This window comes from Palaemon carinicauda, chromosome 37 (assembly GCF_036898095.1).
Source record: "Palaemon carinicauda isolate YSFRI2023 chromosome 37, ASM3689809v2, whole genome shotgun sequence".
In the NCBI taxonomy this organism is placed as follows: Eukaryota; Metazoa; Arthropoda; class Malacostraca; order Decapoda; family Palaemonidae; genus Palaemon; species Palaemon carinicauda.
The window spans coordinates 46,642,461-46,668,586 of NC_090761.1; the positions used below are offsets into that span (position 1 = coordinate 46,642,461).

Sequence of the window (26,126 nt, forward strand, 5' to 3'; positions counted from 1 at the left end):
CAAAATATTCTGCGGGATAACCTTGGCCCTTTTGAAGAACAGAAGGTCCTTTGTGGCACCATTTTGATTTTATGTGACAGACTCTGGTTTGTATGTCTAGTAAAAATACAAATTACTTCATAAAATTTCTAACTTTCTATGTAGTGAATACTGTATGTATGTGTAAAGTAACTTGGTTTGTTTTTGTATAGTTTTTGTAAGAAGTGAGAAAAACAAGCAATTTTTTTATACTAATGACTAGTGTTTTATACCAATGAGTAATGTTTGAAACTATTATTCAAGTGAATGATTAGCATAATTTAATTATAAAAGAATCTGCCACTGTTGCTCAAATCCATTTATTAATGCATTATTATAAACTTTCCTACTAATGATTTTCTTGTGTTTTAGCACCATCATCAAGTTGCCCCAGCAGGAGTCTAGTCATGGCCCCAGCCACATACCCGCCTTCAGTGGCCGCCCACCAACCCAGGGTGGTTACTTTACCTCCTAGGAGACTGCCCCAACATGCCATCAGTCACGCTACTGCGGCCTCTCTCCCTAAGTCTCTCTTACGGGTCCATACGCTACGGGAAAAATATTACGCTTATAATTCCGATCTCTTTCCTTTAGGTATGTGTTTTTCTATTTGGTGATATTTTTTTTTTTTTGGGGGGGGGATTAGTGAGCTATAGGTTAGGTAACAGATGCACTTGAGATATTGTAAAGCCTCCAATAATGGTTGCCCCCTTAATGAGTCCCAGATGTCTATACCCACATACAGCATAGAAAAATTTAGTATTCATAGTTATGTAATATCAAATACAGGAAAGGATTCACAGTTATGTAATGCCAAGATCAGAACAGACCTTGATAGAAAAAAAAAGATAAAGAACCATTATTATACGAGGTCATGAAAATTTACCCCAAGTATGTCTTTTCAGTTAGGGTGCATGGACAATTATTTAAGAGAGGATGCACCTGAACTGAAAACACATAAAATCATAGTATTATATAAGACCAAATACAGTACACCTTAGTCATATAACAGGAAAGAGTAAGTAAAGTCTGATACTGTTATACATATAAGTTTGTTAAAGATTTTGTCTTATACTTTAATGGGTTTTTGTCTTTTCTATCAAGGCCTATTCTGTAGTTGGTGTTATTTGATTTTGAAAAGATAATAAAGAATTTTACTTGATGGAATGCTTGGGCCTTCCCAAATAATCAAATTCATGAATGTCAAACCTGGGAAACATTAAGATCTGGCTTTATTTAAAAAATTTTAGTAATACTGTATTAGAAATTTGGTATTTAAATCTTTCAAAACACCTGTACTTAAGACAAGAAATAAGCCAATGTTGTTGTATTGGGGTGTTGGACAGGAGTGTGATTAATAAATCAAATGCTATGGCAAAGTTGATTTTCAGTCTGATAGACTTCTCTTATTATAAAGCTGTCTCGGGATTATCTAGATTTATGTTTACAAACAGTGGTTAAATAGAAAATACAAATAGGAAAAAGTCCTGGTGGGTCATAGTTGTACCATGTTTTAAATGGATCATGACTTTTGATATACCCATCCTTTTGTGTTGCTCAGGATTATGTATAGTGGTAGATTAGTTATTAGAGCTGTTCCTGCAGCTTTTGGATTGGGATATAACTTTAGTTTCATCCAAGGGTCTTAGACAATCATGGACTTTTTAAAGATATTGAATATAAGTCACACTAACAGAAGCCTACCTTTTCACTTGTAGAATGTACGTGATAAATTATATCAAGGGATGTGAAAGACACATGTTAAGCAATAAGGGCAAGAAAAATAGTTGCATAAAGAACATGAAAACTAAATTCACTGGGCAAAAACTGTATCAGAATATACTGTAATATTAAATAAAACAAATTTGTCCAAAAAGTTAACCATTTTAATTTAGAAAAAAAAATGAAGGTGATAATGTAATGAAGTGGGTGCTGGGTACATGAGAAGAAAACCTAGAAAGGAAAATACCTGATAGATTATTTGATAGAGGATTTAGAAAAGGAGGGCCTTGATATTTAGTAAGTTATAAGGTATCGTGCAAGGTGTAGGTTGATGTGTGTGTTTTTTATTGGTTTCGTCATACAGGTGATTAGTCTTCTGTATAGGTATGTGGAGTAGATGTAGTAAAAGTTTTCTGTAAAGAACCACATTTCTCTTAAGGAAAATTTCATATTATTGAAAAACAACACTGTACATTTCTTGGAATGTATGGTCCACCATATTCATTTTTTGATTCATAGATGAGTTTCCTAATTTATTTCCTCAGATTTTTAAAATACCTCCTGTATTAGAAAAATACATATTGGTGAATCAATAATGAATATAGCTCTGTATTCATTGTTGGGGGTGTCACTATGTGTGGTAATTAATATAGTGACTGGAGGGTTTAATATGAACTCAAGATTATAGTAAAATACTTGTTTTTCACAGGCGTCGAGATTAGTGAGGAGAGTGACTTCAGTGATGTGGATGATATGTGTGGGAATCAGCAAGAATGGGTTGATCCAACTGCAGATATTTGGGACACAAGACAAAACAGTCCTGAGATTTCAACACTGGATCTGTGTCAGCCATCTGGTGGGGGTAATTGCCATCGGTCTGTTATTCTGGCTGCTGCTTTGGCATCTCATAGAAGACAGGTATGTCACTTTATTACTCCTTGAATTTCTTTTGTTTCAAACTTACTTCTGTGTGGGATTTTTTTATTTTTCCTGTGTTAATAGTGCTAGTATGATTCCCCCAAATTCCTCTGAGACTTATGTGTATTTCCTTTACTTACTAGGGAAGTTTTAGTAGTAGATTGCCAAAGGGACTAAATGCCATTGGAGTACTATTTAGTAGAATACAGTGCTAAATACTTTAGGCTAACTACTGTTATGAATGGCGGGGCTTGCTGATTTGGGCTTTTAAACAAATTTGAATGACAAATAATCTCTTAGAACAGAACTTGTTCATAAATAGAGGAATACATGTACAGCACCTTATATTTGGCCCTAGGCGTATACAAACCTTTTGATCTTTGAAATAGGTATGCATCTTTAGCCACACTTCCATTGAATTGGTCACAAGGTAGTTGCTTAAGGACAGGTATTGTTAGGGGGAAGGCCCCTCTACCCATGCCTGTTACAATATGCACACTTTATCTTTGGTCACAACTGGTACAGATATATCATAGCACTGCTCTGACGACTTGAATCTTTTTTTTTACATATGTTGTGATAAGTATTGGTTTTGGTTTTTGTTAATTGTGAGCACTCTCACTTGTAAGTGGGAGTGCACCAAAAGATAAGCATATGGTGAAATGAATTTTGTTCTTTTTAGAATACAGTACAAACCTTTGAAACCCCATGTATTGTTTACATTTGTAAAGGGGTGACTGTAAGCATCCTCCCCCCGCTTTGGAATGATGTTCTCCCTCTGATCATAAAGACAATAAACTCAGAATGTCTTATCTCACTTCATGGTAGTTTCTCTGGATCTGGAGGGAGTCACGATTCTTACTGAGTGTCGCCCGTACCTGCATGGCCAACATGGAAAATTGTGCATTTGGTGAGCTTGCTGACACTTACCAGTGTTCCCAGGTAGTTGTCCCTGTGTAGCAGTTCAATAAGTGTTCTCAGCTTGGGGTAACAGCCACTGCTATTCATCTTTTGAGATGTTGTAAACAGACTGGTACTTTTGGATCAGTTATGGGACATTATTCTCCTCCTTTTCTTCCTCTTTTCATTCTAATTCTGATGATTCTTTTCAGAAAAAAAGTAGTGGAAATCTGACCTTGACAATTCACGTCAGAGGAAGAAAAAATCTAAAAAAAAAAAAAAAAGCCAATTGCAAGAAGTCCTGCAGAAGCTCATTGGTTCCATATGAGAGTCGATGGTCTTTGGGGCTCTGCCCGATCACGCTGGGCTGACAACCAGTCAAACCTGGTTGCGGCAGATCATGCCACATCTGTGGCCGGTAGTCAGTCGAACCCGTACAGGGATGATCACTGCACGAGGCCAGTGATTGAGGTGCTTGAGTGCCCTCCATCACTTCAACTTCACTTGGACTATAGATTATGGCATAAGTCTCGCTTCTTTCATGAAAAACACCAGTACCTTCAAATGAGGATATTGTATACCGTACTACAGTCAAACCTCTAGCTACGAAAGAATCAGCTTACGAAATTTTCACTTCACGAAAGGAGATGCGAAGAATTTTACGACTTGGATCACGAAAAATGTTGCGGACAACGAAGGGTGGTACGGAGCTGGAGCCCGACCATATCTGAGAAGGATTTTAAAATACGCGCACCGCCAGCCTGTAAACTCACTACCATCCTTCTGCGTTCCTATTGGTTATCTCCCTACCCGGATGCTAGTTACCACCATGAGATCCTGCTCTCCTTTTGGTCAGCATCTACTGTACAGTATCCCATTGTGCATCTACGCATCGGCATTCCTATGTTTTCTCGTTCTGGCAACGGTATCGTACGTATTGACTTAAGTGTTTGTGAATTTGCTTTTGTAACAATTTTACAGTATGTACTGTTATGGTGTGTGATACTTATGATACATCATTAGCCATGGGTCCCAAGAAAGTTGCTGATGTCAAGGGAAAGAAGAGGATGATGTTTTCCATGGAGATGAAGATGGAAATAATCTAGAATTACGAGGCTGGCATGCGGTTAAGTGTGCTCAGGAAAATTTCAAGAAGCAGGCAGAAACGAGCTTCTTTGGATGGATATTTTATTAAGAGGCCTTTGGTAAAAGCAGACCAAGCGCCAGCTAAGAAATGAAAGTGGCAGTGATGAAGATAACACGTAGTGTCATTGAAAACGTAAAGTAAAATAAAAAAAAAATGATAGAAAAAGGAAAAAAAAAATAAATTTTGTTTCAAGTTTATCGTAAAGTTAAGTGTTAATATTTCCTGCCATTTATAGATGCGTTTCCTAAAATTAATTGTTAATGTTTTCTGTCATTTATAAATCTGTTTTGGAAAGTTAAGTGTTTACGTTTTCTGCCACTTGTACGTAAATGTTTTCTGCCGTTTTCATCCTCCTCTACCGCCCCGCACTTTGCTCTTGGACATCACCTTACTCCAAAGGTAAGGTTCCACATACAGTGGTACCTCTACATACGAATTTAATCCGTTCCAGAACCAACTTCGGATGTAGAAAATGTTCAGATGTAGAAACGAATTTTCCCATAAGAATACATTGAAATAGGATTAATCCGTGGTTGAGCCCAAAAACCTATGATAACTTCTTAATAAACTACTACACATAATTTCCCATGAGAATAATGCACACTAAATTAGATAATAGACATGTAAATAAGAAGAATTAGCAAAAAATGATAAATAAGAAACGGGTTTTTAGCGTCACTTTACCTTAGAAACTCCAGCGCAGGTGTTGTTGGTCTTGCTACGCAGAGAGGAGACGGACGGGCGGTGAGGAGGTAGAGAGGTTAACTACGATAAACGTACACTACCGTAACTTATTCTAACTTACACTGAGTGAACTTTAACATAACTTAGCTTATTTTTTTTTTTCTTTTTTATATTTTATATTTTTTTTTACATTTTCTTTTTTTTCTTTTTGATGATTAATTTTAATCACTTTCACTCTCTACACTTAAAATTGATTGAATTTCTTTCGCTTCAGTCTTTGCCGTTTTCTTTGTTTCACTTTCTTCTGCTTCACTCTTTGCCGTTTTCTTCGAATCACTTACATCCTCTTCATCACGAGTTCGCTTCGTAGTTTTTTAAAGAAATTATCGATAGATAGTTGCTTGGTACGGCTTTTCAGAATGTTTCGAAAGTGAGTTAGGGAAACATCATCAAACTGCGAAACTACACGACAAACCTGCAATTTTTTTGGGTGGTATTTGTCGATGAAGTCGACCACGTCTTGATATTTTCCTAACACCTCTTTTATATGCGCCGAACCTAACACATGTTCTACCTCCTCGCTCCCTTCCTCGTCATCACTCATGTGCTCAGACATAGCATGGAATTCCTTGAGCTCCTCTGTAGTAAGTTCGTCTTGATGTTCGGCGACGAGTTCCGTAACGTCATCTGCGTCGACCTCCAGACCCATGGACTTGCCAAGGGAGACGATATCCTCTACGTCTTCCGCTGCACCCACCACGGGATCAGGTTCGGGGTCAAAACCTTCGAAATCTCTGGAAGAAACTGCATCAGGCCACAGCTTCTTCCAGGCAGAATTGAGGGTCCGTCGAGTTAATCCCACCCAAGCCTGATCTATGATCTTCAAGCAGTGCACGATGTTGAAGTGGCTCCTCCAAAATTCACGCAAAGTTAAGTTGGTTCTTTGCGTGACATTAAAGCACTGCTTAAATAAGTGCTTGGTGTACAGCTTCTTAAAATTAGAGATGACTTGCTGGTCCATGGGCTGGAGGATAGAGGTGGTATTCGGTGGAAGATACAGCACCTTTATGAACTTAAATTCATCGAAGATATCTTCTTCAAGTCCCGGGGGGGTGAGCGGGTGCATTGTCAAGGCATAGCAGGCACTTTACAGGCAATTTCTGTTCATGAAGATACTTCTTCACAGAAGGGCCAAAAACTTGGTTAACCCATTGCACAAAGAACTGCCTAGTGACCCAGGCCTTCGAGTTGGATTGCCAGAAAACATGAAGCTTGTCCTTATCGACGTTGTGTGCCTTAAAGGCCCTAGGGTTCTCGGAATGGTAAACCAGTAAGGGCTTGACTTTAAAGTCCCCGCTAACGTTGGCACATAGGGCAAGAGTCAACCAATCCTTCATTGGCTTATGCCCAGGCAATTTCTTCTCTTCGGCGGTGATGTAGGTTCGACTGGGCATCTTCTCCCAAAACAGCCCGGTTTCATCACAATTAAACACTTGCTGCTCTACGTAGCCTTCTTCCAGCACGATCCTTTCGAAGTTCTTGACAAAGTCAGCTGCAGCCTTTGTGTCCGCACTAGCAGCCTCTCCGTGGCAAAGAACTGAATGAATCCCGGACCGTTTCTTAAATTTCTCAAACCAGCCACGAGATGCCTTGAAATCATCTGAGGAAGGTTCGATTGAACTCTCCCCAGCATCACCCCCAGAGCTCTCCTCCTTCAAGTCCGTAAAGATGGCGTGCGCCTTCTCGTAGATGACGGTCTCGGTGATGGTGTCGCCAACGATCTCTCTGTCCTTGATCCACACTAGCAGAAGTCGTTCCATCTCTTCTATGGTAGGGCTACGGCGTTTTGAAATAATGGTGATCCCCTTAGAAGGTTTCACTGCTTTAATAGCTTCCTTCTGTTTAAGGATTGTCGAGATCGTCGACATATTATGGCCATACTGTTTAGCAAGTTCACTCTTGCGGACGCCACGCTCATGTTTTTCAATAATTTCCTGCTTTACGTCTAAAGAAAGCATTTCCTTCTTCCTTTTCGCACCACTACCACTGCCACTTGCAAAACTAAGCCTTTTAGGACCCATACTTTATGTAAATTACCGTTAAAGGATGCACGTAAAAAATCATGATTAAAACAGTTAATAGCAGAACGCACAGGGCACAACCGCAAGAAGCCGACGAGAACAGAGGACTGACCCGAGCCGCGCTAATTGAGGGTCCCTCCGAGGTCGAAGTGCTGCCTTCTATCGGCGGAAATAAAAAACACTTCAGGCGCTATGAGCACCGACAACGCGTACGAGTATTGTTTACTTCGGGTGTCGAAAAAAACATTCGGGCGTAGAGTAGGAACGTGTTCGAATTGTACTTCGCGTGTCGAAAAATTCGGATACAACCTGTACGACGAAAATTGCTTACTTTGTGTGTCGAAATAAAATTCGGGTGTATATTCAAAAATTTGCTCGAATATTACTTCGGATGTTGGAAAATTCGGGTGTAGATACGTTTGTGTGTAGAGGTTCCACTGTACTAATTAAACACTTGTTTTTCAGAAAATTTATGTTTATTTATTATTAAATGATCAAATTATAGTATTTTTCTTATATTTAGTACTGTTTATTGGCGAATATTTCTCTTGGGTCTGGAATGAATTAGGCAATTTACATGTAAAAGGCGACTCGTTACACGAAAAAATCACTTCACGAAAGCCCTTACGGAACCAATTAATTTCGTGTTGCGAGGCATCACTGTACTGCTTGGTAGTATGGAATACAATAAGGAGCTTTGGACTGTGCCAAGCTGGTCGGTACTAGTCCCCATTCGGCTTCCGAGCTCAGAGCCTGACCGATCACACGACTGCATCTGTTCTCCCTAGGGAGGATACACTGCACTGCTCCTACTCTCAGGTGCCAAGACTATTTCCAGACATAGAACGAGACTATTCACAGCCCGATTCTTTCTCTGCCTCTCAATTAAATGTTCTCTGAACCATTTTGATTTTTTACTCATATTTTGTGTAGAGGAAACAAGAACAGTTTTATGAAGACAGTCTGTAGCCATGAGGTACTGTCCACAAACGGACGGTCAGTCTGTCAACCAACTAATATTCAGTCACAGTAACACCTTTAGGGTGCTATTTCCTTCATCAGGTGCTTCTTAAAAGGAAGAGAAAGCAGTAGTTGTGCATAAGGCCTCTCGAAAAAAGTTCCTTAGAAGCTACTCTCATTATTCCAGAGGGAGTATCAGTCAACCAGTGCTTTCAGGGTTGGTTGAATGATTGTTAGCCTGTTATGACTGTATTCTCTTTTGGTTCGATCCAGGTGATCGGTCCTGGCTGTGACAATACTTAACTTCATAAGCCTGGCAAAAGTGAGACTTTTATTCTGTAACTGGAATACAAACCTACACTATTTATGGGGTTATTAGGGGTATTTCTTTCGGCGAAGCTGAAAGGATGAGCCATTAAATTCTAGCGAGGGTTATCTACCCATCTTGCTAGTTAGCTGGGGTAGGGGACATAGTTAGCTACTCCTCTCACTCACACACCTGTGACTGTGCTTCACTTTACTTTTGACTCAGATGGGGGAACAGTTGTTACTGCTCTTCCTCCTCGCATATTTTGGACTGCCATTAATATTTTTGTCCTTTTCTTTTCAGTGTGTGTGTCTTGAGATCCTTTCTGGGATTCATGCGCACATGCCCTGGCCCTGAGGGCTGAACCTGCGGTACCTTTATGTCCACAGAGGACACTGATCCTCACCATCTTTGCCTAGCCTTCAGCGGGCAACGATGTAGTGAATCTAAGTGTATTTAATGCTGGGAGTGGTCTGCCTCCAAGTGGGAGAGGTTCGGACGTCGGTGTAAGAAGTCCAAGCGAGATTCTTCTCCTTAGAAAGTTATTTCGAAGCAGAAGAAACCAAAGGCTTCTTCTTCCACTTCCTGACCTTCCTCCGAAGCTCCTGCTCGAACGTTTTTTTCCGGGGGACTATCGAGCAGTAGCGTAGACCATTTAACTCTTGGACAACCTTGGTCCTCCTGAGTCGGTGTTGCTTCCCTTAGTGAAGCAGCCCCGCCTCTCCCCCCAGGGGAGTACTTGTCCTTGTCTCCTCTGTTACAGGTTTGGCCGTCACTGAGTTTGCCTAGCCCTCCTTCCAAGGAGGCTCTGCTGCAGCTACTGCATTGGGTTGTTGGTTTGCAGCGTTCTTTGTAGTCGAAGTAGACCCTATGGCCCTCGTTAATGTCATAGTGTCAGAGGTCTGCTGCCCTGCCAGCTGACTCCTGCTTTGTCTGCTTCTTCCACCGCTGCTGAAGACTGTGCTCCCCCCCCCCCCCCCCCCCCCCGGCTGACCTTCTTCAGGGAGGGAGCAAAGTCCTAGGTATGTCTCTCTTGCGATTGTTTCCTCCTCTCAAGGGGGTGTACTCATAGAGACTCCATTTTGGAGGCCTGCTGCTGTTGCTGATCAGTTTGCTAATCCCCCCACCCCTGTGGGGCATCACTGTGGTTGTAGACCCCGCTATGATTGTCCTGCGCTTCACCTTAGAGGTGCTCCTTCATAGAGATGCTTCTTTGGTTCTTTAGCCTCGTCATCGCAACCCTCCTTGGAGGAGGAGCCTTCTCACCCTGCCTCGCCTGGTTCTCAACCTGCACCTGCCTCCATATCTTAGCCCACCTCCTTGGACTCTGCTCCTTGTCACCGAACCATGGTTCATAATTCACCGTTTAAGAATCGTTTGCGATCCTCTCTTAAGTATGTTCGTCCTTCCAAAGGGAACATCCTGTCACCTGACCTACGTTCGGCTCTTCACCTACCTTCTATTCGCCGTACCCCTGCTCGCGGACCTCCTACTCGTCAGTCTCCTGGTTCTCATCCTGCTGCTTGCCAACTTACCACTTACCAATCACCTGCTCGCTGATCATCGTCGACGCACTGATCCTTTGATTGGTTTTCGCCATTGCTCCCTTCGCATGATTCTCCTGATCACCATTCTCCCTTCTATCATCGTTCACCAACGCGTTGTTCTCCCACACACCCTTCTTGCCGTTCGCTGAAAAAATGCGCCACGCCAGGAAGTCTTTCTCCCGCCTGCGTTTCAGCAATACGCCGTTCGCCCTCTTCTAGGGCACCTACGGATATTCCAGCGCAGACGGCTCGTCAACGCTCTCCCAAGCGTCAATGCTCACCCACGCGTTAATGCTCGCCTTCACGTCAGCGCCTGCCAATGCACCAGCTCTCTCCAACTCATGAGATTTCACCCTCCGTCAGCTCTAACCAACTCGCCAGCGCTCACCAAATCTCCAGCGCTTTCCAATGCGTCAATGCTTACCCCCCTGTAAACACTCGCCAACGCGTCAACACTTGCCAATGCATTGACATTAGCCAACGCTTCAACATCCTTTGGTTGCTCGACGGCCAGAACAGGGAAGAAGGTAGAATGGACAGCGTCAGCCTTCTACTACCAAGAAGTCACAGCAGGATTCCCGACCACAGGCAGGTGTGCGCAAGGAGACTGAACTGGAGCATAAAGGTAGGTCATCTCCTTCAAGAACTTCACTCCTCTCTCTGAGGAGAAATAGGCTTACTTTCTACAGGTTACCGTCGCGTCATTTTCCTCTCCGCAAACATATAATAACTCAACCGCCGGGAAGGAGGAAAGGGGCAAACGGGAACAATTCAAGATTCCGAATTTTTCTTCCTCTTGACCTACGACTCCCCTTGGACTTGATGCTGCTTTCTGATGCATCAAAAGAAGGGTAGAGCCCCACGTGCTGCACCATACGACCTCAGGCCACTGGTTAGAGATCGAAAAGGACCTTCACATAAACTTCTTAGAGATGAAGGCCGTCTTCCTGGCCCTTCGGATGTTCCACCAGTTCCTGGCGGGTCACTCGGGGGTGATGAGCTACAACACCACTGTAGTGGCTTATATCAACTTTGCTGCAAGCTTGAACTTGGGAAGTTCTACCGATTCAACCACTCGATTAAGAAGATCATTCCAAAACTTGGTCACAGCTGGAATAAAACTTCTAGAATTCTGTGTAGTATTGAGCCTCATGATGGAGAAGGCTTGACTATTGGAATTAACAGCATACCTGGTATTACACACAAGATGGTATTGTCCAGGAAGATCTAAATGTAAAGGATGGTCAGAATTATGAAAAATCATATGCAACATGCAGAACAGTAATTGAATGAAGGTGCCAGAGATTAATATCTAAATCAGGAATAAGAAATTTAATAGACTGTAAGTTCCTGTCCAACAAATTAAGATGAGAATCAGCAGCTGAAGACCAGACGGGAGAACAATACTCAAAACAAGGTAGAAGGAAAGAATTAAAACACTTCTTATTAATAGATTGGTCACTGAAAATCTTACAAGATTTTCTCAATAAGCCAATTTTTTGTGCAATTGAAGAAGTGACAGACCTAAAGTGTTTTTCAAAACTAAATTTGCTGTCGAGAATCACATCTAAAGTTTTAAAAGTTTCATATAACGTTAAAGAAACATTATCAATGCTGAGATCTGGATGTTGAGGAGCAACTGTCATTAACCTACTTACAATCATTCTTTGAGTTTTAGGATTCAACTTCATGCCCCATAATTAACACCATGCACTAATTTTTGCTAGATCGTTATTAAGGGGTTCATCAACGTCGGATCTACATTCAGGAGATGGAATTGATGTAAAGAGAGTAGCATCATCTGCATATGCAACGAGCTTATTTTCTAGGCCAAACTACATGTGTATATAATATGAAAGGTAATGGGCCAAGAACACTACCCTGAGGAACAATAAATATCACATTCCTATACTCACTAGGATACCCATCAACAATAAGTCTTTGCGATTTATTACATAAAGATTCAATAATGATACTGAGAAAAGACCCTCCCACTCCCAACTGTTCAAGTTTGAAAACAAGGGCCTCATGATTAACGCAGTCAAAGGCAGCACTAAAATCAAGGCCAATTATACAAACTTCCTGACCCCAATCAAGGGATTTCTGTACATCATTGGAGATTGTAAGAAGGGCATCATATGCTCCAAGGCCTTTACAAAAACCAAATTGCCAAATTGCAAACTAGGGAACCTATTCAGACGTTTTGCTAAAAGACGTTCAAAAACTCTCGATAATATGGGAGTTATGGAAATTTGGTGATACTGTAATCAGTTGGACTTGAGCTACCACAAACACATTTACATAGTGGAGTAATGTTACCAATTTTCCAACAAGTACTAATAGCTGCTCTTCTTACTAACTGCGTAAAATAACAAATAACTTTGAGCCAAGAAATCTGCAGTCTTTATAGAAAATAAAGGAAAAATACCATTTGGGTTTACACCTCCATAAGAATCAAGGTCCATCAAGAGAATTTTAATTTCATGAGATCAAAAAGCTAAACTAGTTAGTTTGTCCCCAGGAAAACAGGAATGAGGAAGATCAAGTTTCTCATTACTCTGCTTACTGTCAAACTACCTCGCTACAGGTGAGCACAGGTGGATACTTTACCTTGTGCGAGCTGAGAAGCGCCTTACCAGCTCTCACCTCACTAATGTGCTCCTAGCAGTCTGTTTGCTTTGTGAGAGGAACAACAGGTTCTTTGCAATGGAAGGTTGCTTTTCCTTCACAGGCCTATCTCTCAGATAGACATGTGAACGGCGCTCTCTTCCTTAGGGAAGTTGAGCACAAGGAAGGGCATGAGGAGACTTCCTCACGTGCCCTCCCTCTCCCTGGCACTTCACCTAAGCCAAGGAAACAAGTTCAGGGGGCCTCAATTGAGAACAGTCTTATTCTCTAGAGCGTCCCCTGGTTCCTAGACCTTGTGCAGGCGGTGAAGCAGGCAGTCTCAGGATCGATTGATTATCGGCTTCAACATCTGTCTCCATAAGACCGAAGTACAACGTTCTTCCTTCGAGGGCCCATTTCTCTGTGAGAAGGAACTCTGGTGATGATCTTGAGCCACTCCAGGCTGCTATGGGTACCAGCTAAGAGGAGGAGTAACCTTTTGGTAACAACTTGGAACATTCCAATGGAGCGCTGCCGGCGTCTGTGAACCCTAAGATATCTCCCCTAGAGCAAAAAGATGCAGACCACTTCTTTTTGCAAGTCCTGCCCAGCATTAGGAAGGTTAACTCGAGGGGAACCCGATCAGGTTCCAACTGAGGGTAAGGACACAGTCCTAGACTTCTTCTGCGATACACCAAAACCTGCTAGAACTAAATTAGCTTTGCCTTGGTCAAGGTAGGTGAAGATGGCAAAGAAGAGGCCTTACATTCAAGTGGTGGAAGCATCTCAGTCCCTTCGGTCGGTTGGCTCCTCTCGGTTACTTCCTCCCCCTTACATCGGACAGAGGAAGTATTACGAGGTTGTCGAGGATGATCCGTCTGCCCTACCGCCGTATCTGGCTCTGACACAGAACTCTTCTTTTGCCAAACTGGAAACTTTGCCGGCTCATTTCTCTGCAGGTGTCGCAGCCAACATGGAACGGGTTGTAAAGTGTTCGTTGCAATCCGTTTCATGGTTGGACTACTGGTAAAGAGAAGTAGGCTACCTCGTGAAGAACGAGGTAAGGAAGCGCTTTTGACCTTCCTGCTTTCGGGAACTAGGACCTTAGATTAACACAGAATGCTGTGAACCAGTGGGTCAACTGGGTTTTAGTCGACACACTGCGGTAGTCTCAAAATTCCAGCCGTAGTTACATAAGGGAGAAGTGATGAGGTTACGCAACTTCTCAATGGACAGTCTTTCCCTCTTCAGTGTGAAAGACATCGAGGCACTGGCTGACAGATGGAAGAAAGCAAGCCAGGACTCCCTCCTCCATAGGGAAATTACCTCATGTTCTCACTCAGCGGTAACTCCTTCGCAGAGATCTTCTCCGGCTAAGGCTCAGGGGTCAAAAAAGAGTTCTCAGAAGAAACAACCAGTGCAAACCTAAGGTCCCAAACAGCCCTTTCAAACAAGGGGCTCGAGGAGGGGCAAAGGAGGCAAGAGAAGTAGATGAGGATGATCCCGGTAGGGAGGGTATTCCCCTGACCAGTCCACTAGTAGGGGGATCCTTGAAGAGCAGATGGCAGAGGTGGATGCTCCCTGAGGCTGAACCTTGTTCGGTCTCCTTACTAAGAGAGAGATATATCGTCCTGTTCACACACACTCTTCCTCCTCTGACCCTCCATTCGATGATGTCAGATTCCTACGCGATTTAGTCCACGAAGGAACGGGCCCTTTGGGCCAGAGTCCCGACCATTTTAGAGAATGACACTTTCGAAGAGGTCCCAGAAAGATCCTCAGGCTTCTGCAGTCGTTTATTTCTTGTAGAAAAAGTGTTTGGAGGCTGGAGACCAGTCATTAATTTCTCAACCTTAAACAAGTTCTTGCAACAGACTCCATTCAAGATAGAGATGGCCCAAACAGTCAGACAGGTTGTCAGACTACAGGACTTCATGAAATTGTTAGACCTCAAGGATGCATACTTTCAGATTGCTGTTCATCCATCCTCAAGGAAGTACCTGAGATTCACACTAGGAAGGATGATATACCAGTACTGTGTTTCGGCCTGTCCATGGCACCCCAGCTGTTCACGTGGATCTTTACCCTAGTGTCAACCCGAGCCCACAAGAACAGCATTCATCGTCTTTGTTATCTAGACGATTGGCTGGTTCTTGCACACTCGTGGGAGACCCTTCACCTCCATCGAGACGGGCTTCTTACATTTTGCCGAGATCTGAGGATCATGATGAATTGCAATAAGTCCCACCTGCAACCATCTGAAGACATGGTATATCTAGGGATGAAAATCATGACCAGACTAGGCAAGGTTTTTCTGCCTGAGGAACAAGTATAGAAACCGAGAGAGATAGCTCAGATGTTTCACTCATGAGATGCATTGCCAGTACATCAGTGGCCAAGACTGCTGGGACACTTCACTACTCTAGAAAAGTTGGTTCCCAACGGCCCTCTGCGCATTTGGTCTCTACAGTGGCCGCTGAAGACCTTTTGGTCTCAGCACCTAGACCCTCCAAGCACTCGTACCGGTAGGCCAAGACCAAGAGAGAGACTTGAGCTAGTGGGTGTAGACCTTCTCTCTCTTCCCTCAGATTTGTTGCTCTTGAGATGCATCAAAAGAAGGGTGGGGGCTCATCTGCTGCACCTATGGTGGTGTCACATAAATTAACAAGGAGGTACTTTTTCACAGCATCCATGGCATCTGGCTGTGGAGATCCTCAGATGGAAGGAAAACAATTCAGTAACCCTCTCACCCCGATTTAGCCTGGGAAAGAACATGCTGGTGGACAATCCGAGCAGGAGGGCTCGGACAGTAGGCTCCAAATGGTCTTTAAAACAACAGATAGCCAACAATGTTTTTACTTCGTAGAGTTTGCTTACTATCAACCAGTTTCTGACATCCCTAAACTGAAAACTTACCAGTGTAACGTTCTCCAGTACTGAATCCCCAGGTAGTCTGTCGAGGTGCCTGCCAACATCCTTGGAACAGGATAGATGTTTACACATTCCCCCCTTCTGCCTAGTAAGGAGGCTATTGAACAAGGTTAGGGCATCGCATGACCTTTCAATGACCTTAGTAACTCCGGTGTGGCAACATGCATTTGCTCACAGAGGCACCAAAAGAGCTTCCTCCACTTTCCGATCTATTCAGACAACCACACATGGAAATTTTCTATTAAGCAGTCCCATCGCTTTGTCTTCACGCCTGAAGGTTATCCAGCAACTACTCACAAAGAAAGGCTTTTCGAGACTAGTTGCAAAGAGAATGGCAGGATATCTTTGGGAGTCGCCTGCCTCAGTATATCAGACAAAGTGGTCCATCTTTTGTGGTTGGTGTTGTGGATCTTTCCTCTTGGTGCCACTATACCAACAATAGCAGAGTTATTGCTGTACCTTAGGGAGAAAAAACTTTGTTCAGTGTTGCCAGTGAAAGGCTATAGCTTGGCCTTAAGCCCTTTTTCAAACTTAATAAAGTTATTTCCTCCTCAGCGGAATTTTCTCTCCTTATACTGAACTTAGAGCGCACACCCCCTCAGTCAGAAGTCTGACCACCTCCTGGTAAGGTAGTGAAAGTTCTACGCTCATTGGACGGAGCCCCATACAAACCTCTGTCAAGCATTAGATCGAGACTTGACCCTGAAGACGGTATTCCTCCTAGCCCTGGCCTCTGCCAAAAGATTCGGTGAGCTATGTGGTCTGCCCTACGACAGTATCCATTTAAGGGGATGGGAGAAGTGACACTCAGTTTTGTCCCTGAGTTTGTGGCCAAGACTTAGAATCTGGCTGTAGCCGGTCCTAGTTTCGTGCCCTTCTGGATTAAGTCTCTGTTCAGTAACATATGATCCAAGTCAGCTGTTACTGTGCCGTGTGGGGACGCTGCGGAAATAATTGAAGAGAACAGCAAGAGCCCGCCCACAGATCAACAGGCTCTTATTAAGTACTGGGAGAACCGAAAGGAAAATTACTAAGAACTCAATATCTTCCTGGCCCAGACAGGTAATCAAGAGGGCCATTCAGTCAGATTCCTCTCATTCTGGTCGGCGTCCCCATGCACATGACGACAGGGGTATCGGCACATCCCGGTGTTTTAGAAGAATTTCTCTGTAGTGCAGGTGTTACAAGTGCGTGTATGAAAAATGCAAACAACCTTCACTACCCACCACCTGCAAGACATAACCCACAGGAACCTAGACACATTCACCTTAGGTCCTGTGGTGGCTGCACAAGATGTGGTCAGTGACACCTCAGCTCCTGTAGGACAAGGAGCAGTTGGTTAAGGGCAGATGTTACACACGAGGAAGTCTAGGGTGAATGTGTGAGTGACTGGTCACTTACTATTTCACCCTCCCCTCTCTTGGGGCTCAGCCTTCGAGGAACTCTGCAAGCTCACCTGTGCTAACTGTAGGTGGGTTGTTTCAGCTGTTTCTTAGTATACCATTTTGTTTTCAATCTCATTAAATGCTCTAAGGTTAAACATATTTTTCTTTTTAATATATACTGTATTAATATACTGTATTTGCTGTCCCTGTTCTCCAATCAAGGCACTCTTTAGGTTTAGTGAGGAGCTTAGCTCCAAAAATTAGACTTACCTGGTCAAGTCATATCGCTAAATTCTATACCTAGCACCAATTTCCCAAGCGTCATCCTAAAAGGATCGGGAGGGTGTTCAGGGTGCCTACTAAGCAGCTTGTGCAAAGCAGAGTAAATATCCTGGGACAATCACCAACCAATTGGTTTTAGGACTTCCACCCGCCATGAAGTGAGTCTCCTAGGTAAAGAGCATAACGATTGTATACAGTGGCAGAAGAAATGACAAATTTGGAATAATTTGTATTTTTTCCTAACTATAAACCTGGAGCTCTTAACCCTTACTGTTCCTGCCATCACCTTCCCCGGGAAGTTCTACTGCAATGGCAAAGTGACAGTTGTTTACTAGTGCTAGTGTGAGCAAAGTCCTGGTCTATTCCCGCTAACCCCCTCCGTTAACTAGTGGAGGGTAGTTACACCTCACAAAATCTTTGATGGCTAGTTTCAGTTGTCGCCGAAATAATACTCCTACGTAAAGAGCTCCAAGTTTGTATAGTTAGGAAAAATACAAATTACTCTAAATTTGTCATTTGATGGCTTTTTTCAATGGTGGCTATGTGCAAGATGAAATGGTAATGGGAAATGGGAAATTTTTTATCCATTTAACTTTTCAAATCCTTACCTTTCACAGGTTGAAGCCTCTCGATTACGTTGCGAAGTGCGTGCATGGGAAGTAGATAGAAAATGCCCTCTCACAAACTCTTTGGTAGAGGCCGCACGCACACACCCTCGCCTGGCAGCTGATGCCTGTGGTCTCTACCGAACTACTTCCCAAACCCAAACAAATCAAGAATCTCCTAGGATGAAGCATAGGTAATAAATTGCTGGAATTAATAAGAAAATTGGTAAAAACTAATGGGAAGTACAGTACTTTTTTTGCTAACTGATATTTCCCTTTTTCAATTTCAGCCTGCAATGCTACAGTAGTTTTAAAGTTTGAAAAATAAATGATTTAACTATAATTTGGTTAATAGTAATTGGATTGAAAGTTTCACTGCATTGCTTATGTGTGTACATGATAAATGTGTTCAGCAGTTGAGAACTTGTATAAAAACAGTGGAGTTTGTGCACAATTTTGTATTTGTTCATTGTACTTGAGCATAAAATAATTGTAATCCATGCTTTTAGGAAATCCTTATACTTCGGTAGTAACAGTTATCGTTCATATGATCAGGTTTAAGTCGTCAGTATTGGTGCGTCGGGCTTGTGTATATGACGATGGTGAAGGTAAAGGAGAGTGTGGTGAGCCATCTCTGCCAGGCACGAGACACTGCTTACGGCATATAATGTATAATGTTGATCAGTTATTATTTACACACTGCACAGCGCGCCTCTCCGATAATACCCTTTGTCGGGTACCTGTTGTTGACGTTTCCCTTGAGCTTCCACTATGTCCTGAGCATAGCAAAAAGAAGGTATGTGCAATTTATTTCTCACATTGAATATAACTATTTTAATAAAAATGAAATTTTTCTAGGAATGAAATAAGTTTTTCAATTTGTTTTAGTATTGATTCAATTTTTTTTAAAGGACTGAAGTGAATTAGACTGTGATGCATTTAGAAAATTTATACAATACAAATACCAAGTAATTGCTCAATCACAAACATTATTTTATAATAGCCTGTTTTCCTCATCTAGCAAAATCCCTAACATAATCTGATTGAAAAAGAAAAAAAAGATATGCTGGCTGGATTTGGCACAAAATTGATATTCATCTGTTTCTGTGGTGAACAGAATCATTTTTATTCTGTGGAACAACTAGCCACAGCATCCAAAGGTTTTCAGCCTTTGGGCTATTAAGGAATGTAGTTTTTTTTTTTCTCCTCAGTACACATTGTCTTTTATGGCTCTGTATTGCAATAATATTATGTTCTTAGCTGCAACTGGAACCAAATTTGTAAATAACACACGCAGGTGTTCTCCACTAGCAGTCTAGTACAAAGATAGTTTCTGAAAACTTTCAATAAGTATTTTCTATACTGAGAAATATTGTAAAAAAGAACTAGTTCCATACAGAGATAGCTAGACTACTTGTAATTAAAAAGGACATAATTATCTGTTATTTCTTGTAAGTTACCTAGTCTGGTATTTTTTCACTTTGTGGAAGAATTAGTAAGGTTGCTTCATCAAGTAAAAGTGGCTGCGGTTGTTCCACCCCTGCCAATTACTGGCTATTTATTTGTCATATCAAATATTTTTTTGCATCTGTCGTCAAAATGGATTTCATATGGGGAAAGTAATAATTTGTTCTCCAGTTTTCAATTGACTTTTCATGGGGCTCTGGTGATTTTGATACTCCAATTACAATTTCAAATGTACAAAAATCCCTAGATTCTTGTGGTGAAAATTGTATGATTCAGCTTTACTTTAGTGCCCCTCCCTTGGACCTTGGTAATCATGAAGTCCTTGTTTTGAGACTTGTGTTGGTGGAAGTTGATGGATAATTAATTAATGGTTTTCTTTAGGTTAGTGTTCTTGGTCAATTGCTTTATAGGTCGTTTGGTCCTTGAAAACAAGTCTCTTACTCATGCAGATGATGCCACTCCCTTTACATCATTCCCATCTCTTGAGAATAGACCTGTGGCTGCTGAATCTCTCTAAAGGTTTAAAGGCCGCTTGTGAATGGTAAAGGCAAGGCACAGTTACAGTGCCCTAGAGACTGACCGTATATACAAATAATCAGTGCCCAAGGTTCTTAACCATCCAAGCTAGGACTAGGGAGAGCCTGGCAATGGGTGCTGATGACTCATCAGGTAGAGCTATAGGCTCCCCCAAAACCCCCATCCTTATCTCACAGGGATGGTGAGGTTGCAGACACTACAAGAAACTATCAAGGTAGAGCTGGGCTTGAACCCTGTCCAGCGATTTCCAGGCATGGACGTTTCTAATAGGCCACCACAACCCGTAACAGTGATCTAGCTAAAATTAGTTATTATGACAATTCTGAGGGATAAATCTTAATCCTAACAAAACTCAAAATATAAATATTAACCTTTGATTACACACACACATCTTTTTTATTACAAAGTGTATGTAGCTACAGGCAACTGACTTAAAATTTAATGTACACTAATTCTTCGCTGAAAATTCACTTTTGAGAAACATATCCTATCTGTCTCTTCAGTTGAAAAAATTTGCTATACTGAATTGCAATTTCAGAATATTTTATTCTGGTGTGTTTTTAATTTTTTTTTCTTGGTTGGTCTTCAGTTTTCGACTCCTTATCTTAAAATAATTACTGGACAAATTAGATAATTTATCCCTTCTGTTGATATTAATATCTGGCACTACTTTTAAAATTAACTCCTTATACATGTTATTAGAAATTTATTACAATTTTGACCATTATTTGTATTCAGATCTTCCCAGGCTATGTAATCTACCACATGTACTAGATCTGCAGTTATGTCTAACAACCCTTTTTTTTCTTATGCGAGGTTCAATACCACAGAATTGTAGAAGCTTCCTTTTGTCTGTGAATAGAATGTTGAATTATCAGTATCATTATATAATTGAAAAGATTGAAATCGAGAAGTTCAAATGTAGTGCAAGAACTTTTCTGTTTAGCAGTTTGATATCATATTTGTTTCAGTTTGTCTGTTATTTGCCCATTTCATCATGTTATTTTTCTTTGTAGTTATCTTGATTTGTTTTATCTTTTTAGGTTTCCTCTATGGTTTATTCTTAACTTCTTCCCAACTAGGGATGCAACGTGACAATATTAAAAGTATAGACATCAAAGACCTTTTATTATTATCACTAGCCAAACTGCAACCCTAGTTGTGAAAGCAGAATGGTACAAGCTCAAGGACTGCAATAGGGAAAGCAGTCCAGTATGGAAAGAAAATAGCAAAATAACAATTAGAACATACAGTACATATTAGAAATAACAATAAAAAATATAAAGTATGTTAAGATCTGTAACAATGTTATAATATCTATCTGTCTGTGTACCATGGTACTTCCCCCAATTTTGATTGGTAACCGACAAAAAAAAAGAAACAGGTATTTTTCTTCTCATCGTTTCTCCTTTCCTGACAAGGGACTAGGCCAAGTTTAGTTGGTACTTCTAGGGTACCACAGCCCTCCCTCTCCCATTTTTCACCACAAAGGAAGCTTCATATGCTGACTTCCCTACTGCCGCTACCTCAGAGGTCACCAAAGTACCTAGGTAGCAGCAGGGCCTATCAAAACTGCGTCACAATCTTTCGTCATTCATTCCTATTTCTAGCACACTATTCTGCCTCTCTCACATCTATCCTCCTGTCACCCTAGTACTTTCTTCACTCCATCCATCCACCCAAACCTCTTGGCACTTTTCCCTTTAACTCATGCATTCATCACTTCTTCAGTAGATACCATCTTTCACCTTCTCTACAGGCCAAACCCCCTCAACACATCCATATTCACTCTAACTGCTAATCAATTTCCCACACCCGTTCTCACTCTCACTACTTCGTTCCTAACTCTATCCAATCAAGATACATCAGCCATACTCCTCAAACACTTCATCTCAAACTCGTTCAATTTCTCTCTCTCCCCACAACTCCGATCCATGCTAAAATATATCAATCATGTATAAACTGAAACAAAACATGAACCTGTTTAACAAATAAGCATTTCCAATGAATAACAAGTAATCTATAGATAAGAAGTAAAAATTGTACAAAAGAAATATAGAATAATTTGAAGATCAGTTATATATAAACTATGAAATTAGACTTATGTCAACCTGTTTAACAAAAATGAATTTCCAACAAGTTTGAACTTCAGAAGTTCCATCAATTTGCCCACCAGGTTAGGAAGGTCATTCCATAATCTAGACCCAGCATGTAAAACTTCTAGAATACTGTGTACTATTGAGCCTTGTAATGGCAAAGGTAAGATTTTTAGAATTAACTAGTCAATTATGTTGAGTAATAGTACTGCATGCAGGATGGTACTGTTTGGGTAGATCTGAATGCAAAGAATTGTCAGAGTTATAAAAATCATAAGCAATATGCACAACAAACTGAGTAATATCCAGATCAGGTGTAATGAATTTAATAGGTTGCAAGTTTTCTAATAGATTAAGATGAGAGTGAGCAGACAGGAGACTTAATAGTCAAAACATGGTAGAATGAAAAAATTGAATAATTTCTTGAGGGTTGATTGATTGCTAAAAGACTTTCAACAAGCCAATTGTTGTGCAATTGAAGAAAAAACAGACCAGGTTTGTTTCTCGAAAGTAGATTTGCTGTCAAGCATCACCCTTATAATGTTTAATTAGTTTTGTAACTAGTTAAAGATATTTTGTCAACGAAAAGATCTGGATGTTGAGGCAACACTGTCCTTGACCTACTTACATTTATATCTTGAGTTTAATTAGGGACCAACTTTGTGAGTATGAATAGGGACCGACTTCATCTGCCTTAATTTGCATCATGAACTAGTTTTAGTTGCTTCTCTATAAAGGGAATCGGCATCCAAAGATCTACATTTAGGATGTGGAATTGAAGCCAAGATTAGCATTATCTGCGAAAACAATGAGCTTGTTTTATAGGCCTAACTGCATATCATTCTAATGTAGTATGAAAAGTATTTGGTATTTCTATAGTCATTATGGTGCCTATCAGCAACTATTCCTTGCACTACTTCTTAAAAATTCAACAATAATTGTGAGAAAAGACCCTTGTACTCCCCTGTTTAGTTTGAAAATATGGACTTCATGATAAATACAAAGGCAGCACTAAAAGCACCCGTTCTCACCCTCACTACTTTGTTCCTAATGCTATCCAATCAAGATACGTCAGCCATACTCCTCAGACGCTTCATCTCGAACACATTCAATTTCTGTCTCTCTGTCACTTTCATTAACCACAACTCCGATCCATGCTAAAATATATCAATCTTAAATAAACTGAAGTGAGACTTAAACCAGTTTTCCAAAATTAAATGAACTTCATGACTACTATCAAGGGATTTCTGTACAGTATAGTAGTTTTTAAAAGGGCATCCCATGGTCTAAGGCCTTCGCATCCTATTAGGATGTTTTTCAAAAGCTTTAGATGCTATGAGAGTTATGGAAATTGGTTGGGAATCAGCAGGACTAGTGCTACCACAAATGCATTTACCTAATGGAGTAACATTACCGAATTTCCAACAAGTGCAAAAGAAGCATCTTGTTAAGTTGCAAAAGAAAATAACAGACAACTTAGGAGGTGAGAAATCTGTTGTATTTATAAAAAAAGGAAAAATATAAGCATCAAATAGTAAAAGTATTTTAATTTCTCATCACTAAAAAGGTAAACTAGTAGGTAAAGGCAAACAGGAATGAGGAAGATTTGGTTTCTAATTACTCTGCTTACTATTAAACACAGAAGCCAAAGGGTTTTCTTTTCCTTTTGACAGTGAGTAATAGGATTTTTTCATAAACAATAAACTAGCATAGGTAAATGCAACAGCTTCGCACAAGGCCTTGGATTGTGTGATTTGTCAACAATATGGTGTCATTTATTTATGTTGTAAACATTAAAATAAGATTTTTACACTATATTGTGCTTTCCAAAGTTTAATTATTTTTAATAAGCTTTCAAATCACTTGTATTCGGTATTAAAATGCATTTAATTTTAGTTTCTAATTAAAGAGCTGTTTAAAAGGCTATACTTAAGACTACATTTTCACCGTTTACTGGTGACATATGTCTATGTACTGTATTCCTTTGCATATTCACACTTTAATGAACTTGCCCATAACCTCCCATTGAAGTGCGAGCCAATACTTTTCCCTACCTGCACCGAGTTGGTAAAGTGCAAGTGCTGAAGTGCAAATACCTTACCTATTGTAGGTTCCATTGGAAATGAGCTTTGAAAAATGTAAACAAAAGGCGTGCCTGTGTAAGATTGTTGAATATAGGTAAAATATCTTTTCCCAGTATTTACTTGGACACAGCATTCATTATCGATGTATATACTGTACTGTACATATATTCTATACATTACATATACTTATTGATTGTTCTAAGGATTGACAATTCTTTAGTGCTGTACAGTAATTTTCTTGAAAATCTTTTTCTGTTTTTTACACATTAGAATGAAAAATAACTTATTTCTCTGGATTTTGGGCTTTACTTTATGTTTTGATAAATCAGACTGGCCAGGAAAGCATGGCCTTGTGCTGAACCATACATCTTTTATTGACTGCAAATTCATTTTTTAGAAATACAATCTGTGTGATTCTTCTTCAGATGCATAAAAAGTTTTGGTAATCAGTCTATCCTGAGGAATTTTTCAATTCTTTCAACCTAACTTGTATTGAGTCTTGTTCTCCAGGTAGTGTTCAGATCTGGATAATGATCTCTGGTACCACCATTCAGTTAGTTCATTGAGCATGTTGCATAAGGTATTTCGTAATTCTGACCATCTTTTGTATTCAGGTCTTACCAGACTGTACCATCCTCTACATAGTACCAGGCTTACAGTTAGCTCTAACAGTCTTGCTTTCATCATAAAGCTCAATACTGAACAGTATTCTAGAAGTTTTATGCCAGCTGTGACTACATCATAGAATGATTTTCCTAATTTTGAAGTTCAACCAGTGGAACTTGAGTTTAAACTTATTGTAAATGCTTTATGTTTAACAGGTTGACATAAGTCTTTTGATAGTTTATATATGACAGATCTACAGTATTTTATTGTTATTGATCTTGAATTATTTTATAATTTTTATTCATTACTTTTCATTTACAGTTCATTTATTTCTTTATTTTTTCTCCTCACTGGAGTACTTTCCCTGAGGAAGCCGTTGGTGTTGTAATATAGTGTACTCCCTTTCCTACTAGTTCTTAGCTTGGCTAGTTGTAAAAAAAATGGCCCATCACGTGTGAGTCAGGCTATGGCCCTATGCTCTTGGCCCCACTGCAGTCAGGAACATATCCCTATGGTAGCCAAGGCCATGGCCCTGTGCTCCCAGTTTCCCTAGCTTCACTCTACTACAGCTGCTACTGGTCAAGAGTTGCTGCTGGCATGACTACTTTGGTAGCCGGACTAGCCTTAGATGCACGGTCATGCACTCTTGCCATTGGTCAGATGTTGGAGAAACATGGGTATCCTTAACCTTTTATATAATGACAGGAGAGTGCTACTCCCTCCTCAGTTTTGATACTTTGGTATCCTAAATTGTTCAAATGGCATCTCTCAAGGACGTTGTTGTCCGCAACCAGCAGCCACTGGATGGTGGCTGAGGTGACACAGCCTGTGTATGTTTGTAGATGCAGTTTCTTATTGATTCATTCCTTTAGTAGGAGTCACTCTATAAAACATAAACATCCATATACATTTCAAATTTGGTGGTTAGTCTTATAATTTTTTTAATTTGTAACTCCTATAAATATTGTATTGTGTTGTAGCACCAGAATCATTGTTGCTTGAGTTTGTGTTTGTTTTACACAAGTACCTCTGTGAGGTATGTAGGTAGACCTTTTATCATAAACTAAGTCACCCAGATAAGAACCTGTGAGTGCAAGAAATAATTTTTTTTTTGATTAGTGTAAAACAGGCTAAAATTTTATTGGCTATCCATAGAAATTCTTGATGAATATGTATGGTCGGTTACTAGTGCTAGCAAGATCAGGAGACTGAAAAATTGGAGAGCTATTAGTTCAATGTCTA

At 40.6% G+C, this 26,126-nt stretch overlaps 1 protein-coding gene across 5 annotated transcripts in view; it reads left to right on the top strand.

Moving 5' to 3' along the window:
- The window catches only part of LOC137629622 (streptococcal hemagglutinin-like), a 127,430-nt gene that overhangs the window by 43,920 nt on the left and 57,384 nt on the right, over positions 1 to 26,126 (top strand). For all 5 annotated transcript variants that reach the window (XM_068361126.1, XM_068361124.1, XM_068361125.1 and 2 more), the window contains exons 5-8: positions 391 to 612; positions 2,450 to 2,658; positions 18,107 to 18,288; positions 18,650 to 18,890. In XM_068361126.1, coding sequence (XP_068217227.1) covers positions 391 to 612; positions 2,450 to 2,658; positions 18,107 to 18,288; positions 18,650 to 18,890 — 854 coding nt within the window. The remainder of the gene's footprint in view (positions 1 to 390; positions 613 to 2,449; positions 2,659 to 18,106; positions 18,289 to 18,649; positions 18,891 to 26,126) is intronic.